This window comes from Chelmon rostratus, chromosome 15 (genome assembly GCF_017976325.1).
Source record: "Chelmon rostratus isolate fCheRos1 chromosome 15, fCheRos1.pri, whole genome shotgun sequence".
Lineage (NCBI taxonomy): Eukaryota > Metazoa > Chordata > Actinopteri > Chaetodontiformes > Chaetodontidae > Chelmon > Chelmon rostratus.
Genome location: NC_055672.1, coordinates 25,244,536 through 25,259,701, shown reverse-complemented (window position 1 = coordinate 25,259,701; position 15,166 = coordinate 25,244,536). Strand labels below are relative to the sequence as shown.

Below are 15,166 nucleotides of genomic sequence, written 5' to 3'. Positions count from 1 at the left end.
GTTGTTTATTTGACCTTGCAAATCTATATTTTGTGTCATGATCTGTTCTGCTTTTAATTTTTTTCAGTTTATATTAAAGTTCTATTGCTGAAAAAAATACTTTCTTGCCCTTTTCTTCATGTAAATATATATGGGTCAAAATTGACCCGTAACACCATAGATGTTACTATAGTTATTAATATTAAAATTAAAAAAAATAAAATAAAACCAATTGATTTAAGAGATGTGTTCTATACCCCTCAATAATAGTCAGGTAACACAACAACTTTTTATTTATTAATATGATTCTCTAGAGGTTCATATTGCCATTTTTAAAAATTGAAATAGGGGTAAACTGCCAAAAAACGGTACAGAGGCCCACACCAAAAATATTAAAACCAACATTTTCATGGATAAGGAAGCCGAACAAGGTAGCCAAGAGATGAGAAACAAATTAGATGACAGCTTATTGTTTTTAGTGTATTTTGTAGCTAATTTAAGACTTAAGTCAAAACGGAACATCAGCATCAGAGATGATAACAGAAAGCTAACACAAGAGGAAGGCTACACTGTCATGTGCTATTTCAAACTTTCAATGATACAAGGTGCTTAACAAGAGGCTGACCCTGAGAAAACAACTTAAATCGAGTGTATATAGTACCTTGAAAATACACAGTGACAGTCGCACTATCTACACATACAGTATGTTCTGTAATCCAAGTATGAGTACAAGTAGAAAGAACTTTGTTGCTGGGAATTAACCATGCAGATATCATTAGGTACTCTGTTATGGAATAACATAGAGTAGAAGTATTCAGATAATTCCTGCAAAGCCTAAGTATCCTAATGATTGAGGCTCATACCATACAACTAAGAACATTCCATAGTTCAATTCGCTGCTGGGGATCTTTGTTGCATGACATCCTCCTCTCTCTCCCTATGTTTCTCATCTCTCTGTACACTGTGACCCCTAGTCTGCTTTAATTTTCCACAGATCCAACAGGGATCATCAGAAACAGAATTATTTGAGGATATCTTGCAAATCAGTAGTCATGTTTTTGCTGGCTGCTCTGCTGGTGGAGAGTTCAGTGTAACAGTTCAAGAATTAATGTGAAGTTCTGCTGTATCAATATGTTATGAACACACAGACAAATCATTTTGCAAGCCTCTGGCAACACATTTTTTTTCTTTATTCAGAGTAAGATGTGTCAACATCCAGCATGACAAAAATTGTACAAAGTTCACAATTTAGAAATGAAATATCACAGCAACTTGTGATCTCACACATTTATAGCAAAATTAAAATGTCAACAAATCCATGCTGTGTAGTACAAAAATAAATCAAACTTCAGTTCCACAGAGAGCACAATAGTTTATACAAAATCTTGTCTTTGTTAATGGTCACTGAAAACCAGTCTCAAAATGAATTGGCTCAAATAAAATAATAAACTCTGATGAATTCACAATAATTTATATGAAAAGTCAGCTTTCTACATATGTGACAACCTTTTTGTGTTCCCTTTAGATAGTCACAGATAACTATATTCAGATTCGTTAGTTATGTACCAACATCAGATGAGCAGCTGGTTTGTGCTTTAAAATCCCCTTTCCCTTTTTACTGATAATGAGAGCTAATTCAGGAACTGGTACTAGCTATTACTCTACTGAAGCATTACTATATTGGCAAAGAGCTGCAGACATGATGCTGTGGAAAAAGGTGTATGCAGTAATGGATGATGAGTAGTAGAGTCCTGAAAGAGGACAGTAAAGTACAGTAGATGAGATTCACTCAGGTGAACGACAAGCACCTTTTGCATTAGCTCTCAAAAAGGCAAATTCTGAACATGATCGCTAACAGCTAGAACAACAGAAAGGAGGGGTGCAGACAGTCAGGCATACAGGCATGACACTGGATTGTATCACCCCTTGAAAGTCTTGTTCACCATTTCTTCTGCTTTTTTAAAACCTTGAACTGATTGACTATTTAATCCTTTGTACAGTGATTAGATATAAAGTGCTGCTGGGGGATAACTTCAACTTCCTAAAACAAAGCAAAAATGAAAGAACATTGTTAATGTTTTTACACTTGATAGCCTACAGTATAACTGCTATGGTTTTAATCATCCTCTTCTCCGATTTTAAGTCCCTGTTATTCCTCTCTAAGTGGTACTAAATCCACACCTGCAGTGGCTCCAAGCAGTTGGTTGCTCCAATTGTGTGCCAAAGAGGTCACCTGGAAAATTGCACGCCGCCGTACATAATGATAATATCTTCAAGGACAAGTGCAAATAGTCTACTGGCACATAAGTGGGGACAGTGACCCTGTAAGTCCCGCTGTCATACTCTATAAATACTCTTTACAAAACCCTCTGAAACTCTCCTGTTAGGCTCTCGGGTACTGCTTAGTTTCTGTAAGAACATCAAAACATGGAAACGAAGGTGTCCCTGTGCAAAATCGTACAGAAAAGAGGTGGAACTCATACTTTTGCTTCTAAAACTCAATGTCCAGGTTCACTCCTCTTTTTTAAAAAGACTTTTTGTATTAAAAGATTTGTATAAAAATCAATATTTTACATAGGCTATAGTAAAAAGATTCATGTTACCCTGCGATGCTTATAAACAAGAAATCGCATATACCCAACCTTTTTTCCCTTTGCAGATTGCATCCGGTACCTACTATAAACAAATTCATCACTTATTATATTGCTGAGACATTTCTTGATCCTAGTGACGCAAGTCTTGAAATTGAGCAGATCTGATAGTAGAAATGTTAGAATATGGTCTCTGTAGGTCATTGTCTTTATACATCGTATCTAATGTAAGGATGAGCATATTAACATGCATCCACCGCACAGATGTGTTCCTCTAGGAATTAATTGGCTCTCCTAGATAATGGGATTTCCACCATCAGGTTTCCGTGTAATGATGTTTACAATATAACTGTTCATACATACATTCATACATACATCAGGTCAGTGTCCTCTCTGGATTCATTTACAGCACCAATTAAAAATGCCCCCACCTACAGCTACACATTTTTTTTCATCATAACAAAACACAAACATTTCTCAAGCATTGTCAGAAAATAAAGCAATTCGCAAGCCAGTTCTTGCTCTTGTACACGCAAAAAAAAGGAGATGAAAAAAACATCTAAAGTCCAAAATCAGCCAGTGAGGAGAAAAATAAGTAGCTCCCTCCTTGTTTGTAGTGTTTTCATTTTTATTTTAATTCCAGTTTTTCATTTAAAATGCTTTGTTGTCAAGCAATAAAAAGAAATCACGTTCCATTATCATTAACTTACTGTTCAGAAATATACACTAAAAAATGTGCATACATGAGCAGCTAGAAACATTACATGACACTATGTCAGCTCATATGAAAACGTACAAAATGTGAATGTCCTCAAAAACTATTTAGCCACATATTCTTTTATGTCCTTCCCCAAAGCAAGGCCTAAAAAGAAAATAACAAAAAAGAAAGAAATTATCTTGAGGTCTTTCGAACGATAATACCTCTTTTTTTTGAGAGAGAGAACAAAATTTAGAATATTTATATATATTTAGAATAAAACACTGTATAAATTACTGCACTGAACCGAGGAGATCAACCCATCACCGCCTGTTCCTATGTGGACTTGATCCACTACCTGCTGGGATAACAAAAGTTTCCCTTTGCTGAATGGCTACACTTGGATCCCTTGAACAGCTTGCTTGATGTTCTCCAACAGGGCTTTGTTTTCTGGGCTCTGGTACTGGTCTTGGTTTGTATATATATCCGTTAGGGTGGTCACATAGGCATCAAAGTTCTGCTCGCTTATTGGCTCCTGCAGGACCAAAGAGACAACACAGAGGTGAGGGAGGCTTTAAGGTGTGCTAAAATCTCCTCCTCACATACTGTATGAAAGTTTCAAGAAGAAATACGTTATATATATTCACTTAATGCATTTGTTTGAGTTGTACACATCAAGAGAAAGGTGAAGACATAATTTGTTATTAATACTGACTATCCTTCACTTATTTCACAATGAAACTACACTGTATAAGTTTTATTCACATTCATCAATCATTTTTATTATAATCAATCAGAAGCAATAAGCATAAAAATACAGCAACATGGGCACATTCATGCAGCACTGTATGTGACAGTGATAAGGTAAAAAATATGCATGGAAGTAAATAACAGCCAAAATAATTCCATTTTATAGAGGATGAATACCTACTTGTTAAACTTAATCACTACTGAGTGCTTAATAGATTTGATTAGACTTTATTGATCTCACAATGGAGAAATTCACTAATATAAATGCATATTTAAAAGAAATAATAAAAAAAACATAAAAAGCAAAACAAACAAGAACAACAAACCCCAACAGTATCTAAAGCTGCATGATTTTACATATAAATGAACAATTATCACATTCTCAAGGAAAAAAAGGGCACATATAGCGTGTCCTCGCCACTGAAGAGGGCACTTTTTGGCTCCCAGGGGGCACTTTAGCACGCGTTTTGGCTCCCAGGGGACACTTTAGCACGCGTTTTGGCGTCCAAGAGGGCACTTTAGAGCGCATTTTGGCTCCCAGGGGGCACTTTAGCACGTGTTTTGGCATCCAAAAGGGCACTTTAGCGCATGTTTTGGCTCCCAGGGGGCACTTTAGCATGCGTTTTGGAGTCCAAGAGGGCATTTTAGCGTGCGTTTTTCAAAAACTGGGCCACGAGGTGCACGCCACTGTTCATGCCACTGTTCACAATATATCAGAGTTTTTAAATTTGGTGTCTGTGGCGACAATGATGCTTTCATGTCAACCACCAAAGATCGGTTTGCCATAACTGAAGGGAAAAAGCAACTGCAGTGATGAAGTAGGCTACAGCAACTAGAAGCCTATGATGTTATAAGCACATCAACAGTGTATCTAATTACTCTCACTGCCAGAAGAAAACAAAAGCTCTGGATCATTTTTTTTCAAAGAGGGAAATTCAAACCACATAAATGTAGTGGTATTTAAATTTCAACACTAAGTATTACATATCTATTACGTTGACACAATTACTCAGTTGCATTTAAGATCCTTATCATTGTGGCCTTTATTTGCTTCCAGACTGATGACAACATTTATAGAGGAAGTGAAATACAATACTGAAGTACAGAGCATGAACAAAGCAACTTAAGTCACTGACTTACTTGCTGGTGCAACTGTAAGCAGCTGTTATTCCTTGGTGGAGGCTCTTTGTGTGCCAGTGGTTTCTATGGAGGAACAGGAGGGACACATTTCTATTAACCTGCTTTGAGAAATTAACTTGTTAATGTTACATTTATATACTGGTTGGCAGTATTTGATATACAGCCAAATACATAACACCTCAAATTAATTATTTGATTAAAAATTCAAAACCTTCGCAGTACATTTTACAATAAAGCTTGTAATAATCACAGCTCTCCAACAGCCCTGACAAAACCTCAGTACATGAATACTGTATATACTTTTGTTTACCCTAAGTTGAAACATTTTGAATCATTTCTGTTGTTGGAGCTGTTACTGATGTAAAACATGCCCAGTCAAACCTCATTTCACAACTCCCCCTCACTGTTGTCTGGAAAGACAAGCAATGCTCCACAATTTAGACTAAACATGCACAATAGACTGTGGTTAAAAACAAAAATAAAGCTGCTCTAATGCTATAGCTTATATTCTGTGACTTGCTGGCTAGCCGTTCCTGGTGGCCCTTACCATATGAGGGAGCTGGACATTAGCTAAACTGTTAATCAGTGACTGGCTGAGGTTGGCCAGCTCATGCAGGAGAGATTCATTTTGCTGTTCAATCACCTTGTTTTCCTCCTCTATGGACTTCAGGTTGGACTCCATTGTTGTAATCTGAGGAGAGGAGACAGGATGTTACAGCACAGCTATGCATTCACAGACACAAAGTCAGCGCACACCACTGTTTTCTCAGACACACATAAAGACAAGCCAATGAATGAAGCAGACAGTCAGTGATTTACCTGTGTTCTAAGTTTGATCATGTCTGCTTCCACTTGTGAATTAGATTCACTTAAATCTTTGATTTCTTCATCCAGCTGTTTTATGTCCTCTTCATGTTCCAGTCCTACAAAGGAGGAGCAACATTAGCACCGACATCTTACTACAAAGCCTCAATCATAACAGCCTTGATGTTGGACGAAATTAACTAAAAATGACACAATATGACTTATGGAGCTAAAAATGTTCACCATAGAATTGGGCTAGGCCATTTTAGCTGATTAAGGCTCAACAATCTCACAGACTAATCCCATTATAAATTTGCTGTAGTCCAGGGTGAAGTCTTAGGACAAATTAAAACAGATGGAGCAAGCAAGCACACGCTAGCTCAGACATTCCAGGTCTGATTACTGACATAAAAGCCCAGCCCTGTTCCTCCATTATTTGCACCCCACCCCTGAATGGCAGTTTATACTCAGACAATGCTTACGACACACTCTCCTCCTGAGTGTTTTATTATATGAAGACATTCTTTAGCAAAATCATTCCACATCCATATTGGCTGGCATCCTGATTGGCTATATTGTGTGGGTGAGCGATAGTTGTAGTTACCGTTGCTGGCATGTTGCTGCTTTATTGTAAGCATTTCCACTCCAGAAAGCCTGGCTTTCCTCATGGCGGAGGTGGCACGTGGACAACCTGACAGACTAGAGGAAGCAACAAGGAGAGGAAGCATTGTTTCGGTATATTCCACACACACAGTGAGTCAGCTTGGTCCATAGACTGCTAGATTTTATATACAAGAAGGCTGAGCGGAAATATTCCATTAATGTCAGTCTCAAAGGAATAATTCGAGTTCCGCTTTCTTGCCTAGAGTTAGATCAGAAGATTGATACCACTCTCATAGTTATACGGTAAACATGTACATTATACAAAAAGTGTAAAAACAATCCCAGTGACTGAAATCCTGTGGTTGCCTGGCTTTAGAGGTGCTGTCAGTCTTTGTGCCAAGCTAAGCTAATCAGCTGTTTGCTCCAGCTACACATTTAACATACAGATTTGATCCTCTCATTTAATTCTCTGCAAGAAAGTGAATCAGCTGATTTCCCAAAATGTCAAGCCTTAAAGCTTGGTGATCAGTTGTTCTCATTAATCACTTTCCATCCATTCATGTAAATTCCAAAGTAGGTGTAGAACACTGAACCTCTACTCTTCATTGAATTTATCTCTGCTGTAAATTTAAATGTTTCCTGTAGAGGTTTTGAACTATAGTAGTGCTATGGATCCTTTTTGTTAATCTCATTTACATACACCAGGATGTGCATGTGGATAATGCAATACATGTTTCCAACTGATCCCCAGCTGGCAGTAACATACGACAATATGCCCCAATACACCAAAAAGACAGGGGAAAGGGAAACAGAAGACTGCTTGCAAGTGAACATATATGTGAATAATGCAAAATCTGTAACAGTTCTGCTTTGTAATTTTTTCATGAGGAAGGCATTCCACATGTTTGTAAGACCTCAAGAATTCACACAACACATTTTGTAGAAACTCAACAGGACATCTTTAAGTCAGTAACAGCAACAACACACAGCTGCATTCCAGAGACCCACCTGCGATGAGTCAGGAAGCTGCCGCTGACGTGACCCGAGCCGTCGCAGCCTGGTGTGGGGCATGACATGCCCTCTGTCTTGCCAGACTTCCATGTGAACTGGATGCCATTTAGGTAGCCGTCTTTTTGTCTCTTGGCTGCTATGGGGCATCCTGATGCACTTCTGTGGGATGCATACTTCCCTGTCACGTGTCCCTGACCATCACAACCTGGGACTGGACACCTAGTGGATTGATACCATCATCTTTACATTGTACTGGAAACATCATCCTTTTTTCCATGAGAGTGACTTGCTGAGTGTCAGCATCCAGTCTCCACAGACTGTCCTTACACAGTTTCATTCACTGCAGTCTTCTGACAGTGTCTCTGGAATATTTTGTTTTGTGTCAACTTTTCATCTGCCTCCGTAACATATTTGACAAATTCTATCAAAATTCTAGCCCTTTTCAAATTCCAAATATTCCTGCAGTTTCCGATTGGATGGATCATTACTTATTAAATATTTGAATTTGTACAGTTTTGGAGCTGGCATTCCTGTGACACAGTGGGGACCTGTGGAAATTCTGAACTGAGTTTATTGTTTCTTAGTCTTTGTATTGATCTTCAGTACATATGGCTTTAGAATGCCACTGTTTTCAGCATGAAGTCATTTTTCTGATACAGACAGGAGGATTATGCTGTTACTATGACTTTTAAAATACTCATTTTGCACTGTGTAGCTATTCCTGTTAATTCAAGTTTGTGTAAATATCTCGTAAAACTCAACAAGACCACAAAATCATGCATACAGTACAGGTAGAAAGATGAAACCAAATGAAGCATTTTCAAATTCTACACATACAGTAGTGGCTTTAATTTAATCCACTGAAGCAATTCCTTTCTCCTCGCCAACCGGTCTCAAGTACTAAAGCTCTGTGTCCCACTACTGATGATGTGTTTTAGGCAAAATCATTTTGAATCAGTTGATTTATTCCAAGAAAATCAGGTAATTAGATAATTTTCTAAAACTTCGTCCCACGCCTTTAGAACACAGGCTTAAACTTTTTTAGATTGAATAATAGCACATCTGCAGGCTAATTTGAAATGATATGTTATCGATCCCTGGATTACTGTGGGACATCATTGGTGAGTTGCCTCAATTTATGTTTGTTTGTTGTTTGCGCTGATTGTACCTGCTGTTGTGATTGTATCTTGAATTGACACCGCAGTCTAAGCTTTCCAACACTGTATTGCATAAGTACAGGCTTAAACACAGAAGTTGTGTACATTGACAGTTGCAATAAACCAGGCCTCCTAGCATGAGAGCCAATGCAAATTGTAAGAATGACATAAACAATAATGACAGAAACAAGAAGTCTCATAATAAACGATTATGCAAAGGTCATGACCTCTCACACAGACTATTAAGGGAGGGTGTACTAGCCTTCCCTCCAGCCATAATAAACTCAAGACAGAGATTGAAAAGGATGATGTCATCATTCACAGAGGTAAAACTGAAAGATCAAAAGGTGGAGTTCATTTGCTTGCTTAATCTTAGTGCTTCTTTCTTCTTGGGTGTCATTTTATAGCCACCATGTCTTACTCTGATTCCAGGAGACTTAACTCATCTCCTTCTGTTCCTTGCTATTTTCCAAAGCTCAAACAGTAAATTAAATATTTAAAAAAATATTTAATATTAACAGAGCAAACTGACTGGGATACCTGTGACAAACTGTCATCAGAATACGAGAGAATGGCAAGATAGAGAATGTGTCTCTGCACCAGCAGAGAAATCAATGCAGCTGCAGGACTGAGGCCAGAGAATCCCATTGTGAGATTTAGGTAGAGTCCAATCTGTCTCTCTCTGCCTCTATCTTTCCCTGTCTTTCTTTCCTTACCTGTGTGTCTGCAGCAGTCCACCAGAGACTGCAGAATCTCCTTGCTGTAAATGGCTACACCCTGCTCTTCTGAAGTTTCTCCTGCACCTACAGGTCTGGATTTACACTCGTACCACATTTGCTTTTTCAGAGCTAGTACTGATTTATTCCTTCTTGCATCAGTTTACGTCAAAGCACAATGTACTGCCTGGAAAACAGTACACTGCTCTTTTCCTCCCATTCAAACAGTTTACTTGCATAAATTTAAAACAGGAAAAGTTGTGTTTTATATTCCACATAGGAAATGTAAAGTAAGCAATGAGCAGTGTTGCTGACAGGAGCAAGGAACATGAGTTTCAGTAGCAGGGTCTTAAAGGGGGACATAAGACTGATGATCAGTGTCTATACTGTACCTGATAGGCTCCTGGTCCTCCTTGTTCTCTTTACTGTGGATGATCTTTATCCCACTTTTCCTGGCCCGTGGACACCCTGAGAGACTGCAGATAAATTACAATGTTACAAAGTTGAAACATACAGTATGGGTGTGTGTGTAAGTGTATGTGTGTGTGTGTGTGTGTGTGTGTGTATGAGAGAGTGTGTGTCTGTGTGTGTGTGTATGTGAGACAGAGAGAGAGGGAGAGAAAAGTAAAAGCAGAGTAAGGTAAGAGCTTTGGGATGTGCCTATGTGAGACAGAAGAGAGATGTCCTGAGATGAGGAGGACTTGCTTCTTGTATGTATGCTGCAGAATGTGTGCTATACCTTCTGTGTGAGGCGTAGTTGCCAGTGATATGTCCCGAACCATCGCACCCTGGTGTCGGGCACCTGGGGCAGAAAACACAAAAAGGGCTCAGGGCCTACAGCAACAGTGCATTATCTTGATGGTAATATACACCATGCTGTGCATATAATCTATAGCTGTTATAGTGCAAAATACATGATGATAATTGGCTGCAGGTCCTGTGGCATGTGCAGTGGGCTAGGACAGACTTGGACTATTGGCCGCTCAGTCCATGTAGCTGTACAACAAAACTGTAAAATGATCCATCAAATGTTTTGTTAAAAAAGTTAGTGAAAACATTTGAACACAAATGTAAAAGTGTGAGGACCTTCCCTGATAGCACCTTTAAAGTAAAAGTGGACATACATTATGCATATATGGTGTAGCCCAACTGATATAATTTTTTATGTGTCTTTTTAGACATTTATTTCTTTGGACGAGTAAGGACTGTTTCATGTTGTTGGAGCCAGCTCTGTGAGCCAGCTCTTTCGCGTGAATTTGCACCTGCCTTTTTTTCATGAATTAATACACAACACAATAATAGGTTGATCCTATAGCGTATTTGTTAAATACGATCTGGAAATGTCTCACTTTAGTAAACACATTAAGATCCAAGCATGGTGAGACATATGTTGCAGCTGTCGCCAACATGCATAATGTTGTTTAATATTTAAAAAAATGTTCCATTTGTAATGATGTTTGATGTTTTTCCATTAGGCTATTTAAGGTTTTTATAGCAAACATAATGTAAAATTATGCTATTCTGGATATTACAGTACAACTAAAGACATAAATCTTACTATATAATCACAACCTAAAGCAGGTGGTGAATATACTGTATATAAGTTCAGCAAACACTACCCAATCGAAAACCGTAGACAGTGCATTTGTTGGGGACTATTTCAGTGGATTTATATAAATGTCATCAAGTGAAAGACTGTGGCTCATTGATGTGTTTTTAACAGCTTTTGGACAACAATGTTGTCTTTTTAAAAGATGTTCTTGACAATATAAACAATGCAGACTGTCTCCAGACTTATTGTGCTTTACAATACCACTTTTTTGCAATTACTAAGGTTGACCTTACGATATGCAGAATGAGCAAGACATACAAGTCATATATATATTATTAGTCATCTCACGCCTTACTTGAGCTCTTGTGCGTTGTTGGCCAGCATACTTCGAATGCTTTTATCAGCTAAAGGACAACCTGAGAGACTGAAGAATACATCAGTGGAACATTAGTTATACCAAAATGACAAGTCACCCCAACCATTTTGATTCAACATAATCTTTCAAACACCTGTATCTACACACAGACATAGACAAACACAAGCATACACAAAACATCAACCAGAAAATGTAAAAAGGCCATGATGCAAGTGCAGGGAGTGGATTTAAGTAAGTTAACCCTCTGAGTATTTGTATTCTTATGTAACAACATGGATGTCTTGTTTTCATGCATGGTCTGTTCTACACTGTATTCAATGAGGACTGAACAAAAAATAGTAAATTAACATATGAGGTTGTTTTCAAAGACCACAACTTAGTTGGAATTGAGAGCTGGTTCAGTGGAAATCTCATATACATGCAGCTATGTCAGCCCTCAGACTGATATCATTCAGTCCTGGCAGACTGACCTTACACTGCAACACGCAACAAGTCTTCTGCTATGACTGGTAAATGCTTGGTCTACATTGCACTTTAGGAATGGCCTAGTGGACTGAATAAAAATCAGCTTAGAAGGCTTTACACACTGCACATGGAGAAATAATTCTATCCCAGTGTTTAGGTTAAGCTTGCTAAAAATTAGCACCTTTCCAGTGTCAAATTAAACTAGTCTTTTCTTGTTTAAGAAATATCCTTGATTCAGGATGTCAAGTTGCCAATAGTCCTTGGGCTAACAAATAAGAGAGAGAGGGACATTCTGCCTACAGGTGTTTGACAGCATTGTTGAGGTAAGCTGAAAACAATAAAGTACAATACAGAAATAGACTTAGAATCCACCAGGAGAAAAGGAAGTCACACCTTCGATGTGAGGCGAAATTGCTCGTCAAGTGACCACTTCCATCACACCCCGGTGTGGGACATCTGCCACCGGAAAAATAGACAGATTTATAAGCCCAAAGGGAAGCATAAGAAAATGTGACAATTACAGAAAAAGGGGTTGTTTCTGATTTTTTTTTTTTTGTTGTTGTTGGTTTTCATTGTTTCCAGTTTAGCTTCACTGTCTGTGGTAAATATTGTGGTTCCTAAGATCAGCCATAATTGATATGGCACAACACTGACAACTGGTGTTGTGTCTTATAAAGATAAAGCATATCAAAAGAGGGAAAACTACAATGAACACATCTGTAGAAGCTACCAGTTCTAACATCAGTGTGGACAAATGGATAAAGCTGTTGAATAAAAGTCATATAGCAAACCAGCAACACTGGATGGGGGAGGGAGAGAGAAAGAGCAGTGGTTCTCTGAGGTTAACTGGAGCAAAGAGGATAAAAACAAAATGAAGAAAAAAAGATGAGGGGAGAAAGCAGAGCATGAGTGGTGAGAAGCAAGTGGGGCCAGTTGGATAGGAGGAACACTGGGACGTTTGGCAGAGTAGGGGGGCTCTTACGTTATCAGGTCCTTCTTACTCTCTTTACACTGGACATACTTTGGCTTGGGGCTGGGCATGTTAACATCTGTGGTGTAGGAGCTGTCCTCCAGCAGGTCATGGAAGGGATCCAGGTCATCTGGCTGAGATCGGGTGGAAAGGGGAAAGGGAGAGATGAAGAGAGATTGTTTTGTTTCTCAGTCAATATGTCATTATACAATTTTAAGAAATCATACTTGTGTGATCACATTACACAGTATTTACACACACACACACACACACACACACACACACACACACACACACACTTTTGTCAGGCCGAATGCTAATGGTTGAACCTGTGTGACTATTGAGCCTCACTTGTCAGTCTAACAGAGCAAGAAAATAGAATCCCTGTGAGGAAATAATGACTCACTGCCAAATGAACAGTGTGTGTGTGTGCTTACAGGCTCACTTGTGTGCAGGTACATGATCATAGAGCGTTGTTGTGTGTGTGCCAATCCAAAACATTCATTTGAGATGACTATTGCACCAGTCAGTCACTAGATGGCACTGTGAGGTAGTGTCACACCTCTGCTGGCTGTGTTGGGTGTGTGGGGCTGTGCTTTGTCTGCAGTGCATGCAGCCAGTGCATGTCAGCTGGTAATTTAAATCCCTGTTCTTTTCTTCCATGGTCACAGTGTATGTACAGTAATGCCCATAAAGAGACAGGTCCAGATAGAGCCCAAATTATCCAGCACTCAAGCTGTCCTGGAGTGTGTGATGCTGGGTCAGCCAGCGAGCTTCTCCAATTAAAGGGAGCACAGGCTGAGAGGCAGGCACGAAGGAGAACAACCCATGCATACATTCAGAAATGCAGAGCAGAAAGTAGGCTATGAATATACACGCAGACACACACTCATATGAATATTCACATAGAGGCACAGACCAGAGGTTCATGTACTGTACATGTATGCGCCTCTACACAACGACAGGCACACCCAGCAGTGGTGCATTGATTTCCAGCAGTTCTTTGATGAGATGAGCTATTCCAATTCCCTCCCAAGGTGCTACTTTGCATAATTCATTTTGGAGAAGAGTGAAATGTAAAAACAGAAAGCCAGCATGCAGAGAACGTGATACAAACAGACAATGTGCATAAAAATGCTGACAACAATTAACATGCAGGTTCATTAGGTCTCCATCAAAAATCCCTAATACAACGTTCTACTGATTCACCATATACCAGTGAGTCAAATAGGGAGGTAAGGAACTTAGAATACAATCAGACGGCAATGCAAATAATCGATTTGGAGACACTGTGTTGAACCTGTTTGGAGGAAAATCATTTTGGCTGAGACGCATTGAATTACAGTAAAAGTGACACCTGCAAAATAAATAATAACTATCTGCCATTTGTTTATTATTCTTCTCTCACTTTTAATAAATTCTATCTGAATTGTACCATCATCATGAACATTTTAAAGCAAACTGAATATGTGATGGAACATTCCCAGGCAAAGACAAAAACAAAATGTTTTCTGAATAATAATGATGTGACATTCTGCATCATATAGCACAATCTGATTGATCTTTCTTCAGGTGATTCAACCTTTACAGGAAGTTTCTTCTATAAAGACACTGAATGATTAAGTTGTGGCAGTTCTCCTGAAAAAATAATGCACATAATACAACATAATTTCTCATTTACCTGGCCACAATCAGTGGTCAAGTGAATTTCCAACATTGTCCTCATTGTCCCCTTTACCTCTTTCTCGTCCTCGTCCATGTGTTTGATCTTGGTGTAGTCTACAGGCAGGTCCCAGCAGTCGGCGGTGTCCCCCATGCCATAGCAGCGGGAGCCCAGCAGGGCAGCTTGCCTCTGAGGGGACATGGGTTCTAGTGGGGTGAGCACTGAGTCCCCTCCACCACTGCCACTGCTGCATAGACGCTTGCTCATACTCAGGTCCAGTGTACCATTCTCATCAACATCTAGACCAGGACTCTGGAAAGTGTATGTGTGTGTGGTTTTTGGGCATGCGTATGTGTTGAGGGGTAAAGTCAGGTCAGTGTATGTAGAGAGATGGGCGTGTGTGTGTTGAGTTGTGTGTGTTCAGTAAGATGGTTATGAGGAAGGGTAAAAGGATGAACAGAGCATAAGGGTGGAGAGAAAGGGATAAAAGAGAGAGAGAGAGTTTCTGATTAAATAGCAGTCAAACATTTTCAAATTCTAGGATCAGAGCTAGGCAAAACAGTAGCTGAATACTAAAGAGCATTGAAAAGTGCTTGGATTTTCTGTTCTTCCAGTGATGTGTTTCACTTGTGAACTTTTAGGATGTATGAAAAGATGGCTCAAGAACACCTACAGTCCAAATACCTCAAACA

General features: G+C 39.1%; 1 protein-coding gene across 1 annotated transcript in view; it reads right to left on the bottom strand.

The window, feature by feature from the left end:
* Positions 1-3,661: 3,661 nt before the first annotated feature.
* The window catches only part of myt1lb (myelin transcription factor 1-like, b), a 30,172-nt gene continuing 18,667 nt past the window's right edge, over positions 3,662-15,166 (bottom strand). Inside the window, exons 7-17 of the mRNA XM_041953639.1 lie at positions 14,550-14,786; positions 12,824-12,945; positions 11,356-11,424; positions 10,188-10,250; positions 9,841-9,924; positions 7,573-7,794; positions 6,566-6,660; positions 5,977-6,080; positions 5,705-5,848; positions 5,158-5,220; positions 3,662-3,802 (exon numbers count right to left, since the gene is read on the bottom strand). Of these exons, the coding sequence (XP_041809573.1) occupies positions 3,662-3,802; positions 5,158-5,220; positions 5,705-5,848; positions 5,977-6,080; positions 6,566-6,660; positions 7,573-7,794; positions 9,841-9,924; positions 10,188-10,250; positions 11,356-11,424; positions 12,824-12,945; positions 14,550-14,786 (1,344 nt within the window). The remainder of the gene's footprint in view (positions 3,803-5,157; positions 5,221-5,704; positions 5,849-5,976; positions 6,081-6,565; positions 6,661-7,572; positions 7,795-9,840; positions 9,925-10,187; positions 10,251-11,355; positions 11,425-12,823; positions 12,946-14,549; positions 14,787-15,166) is intronic.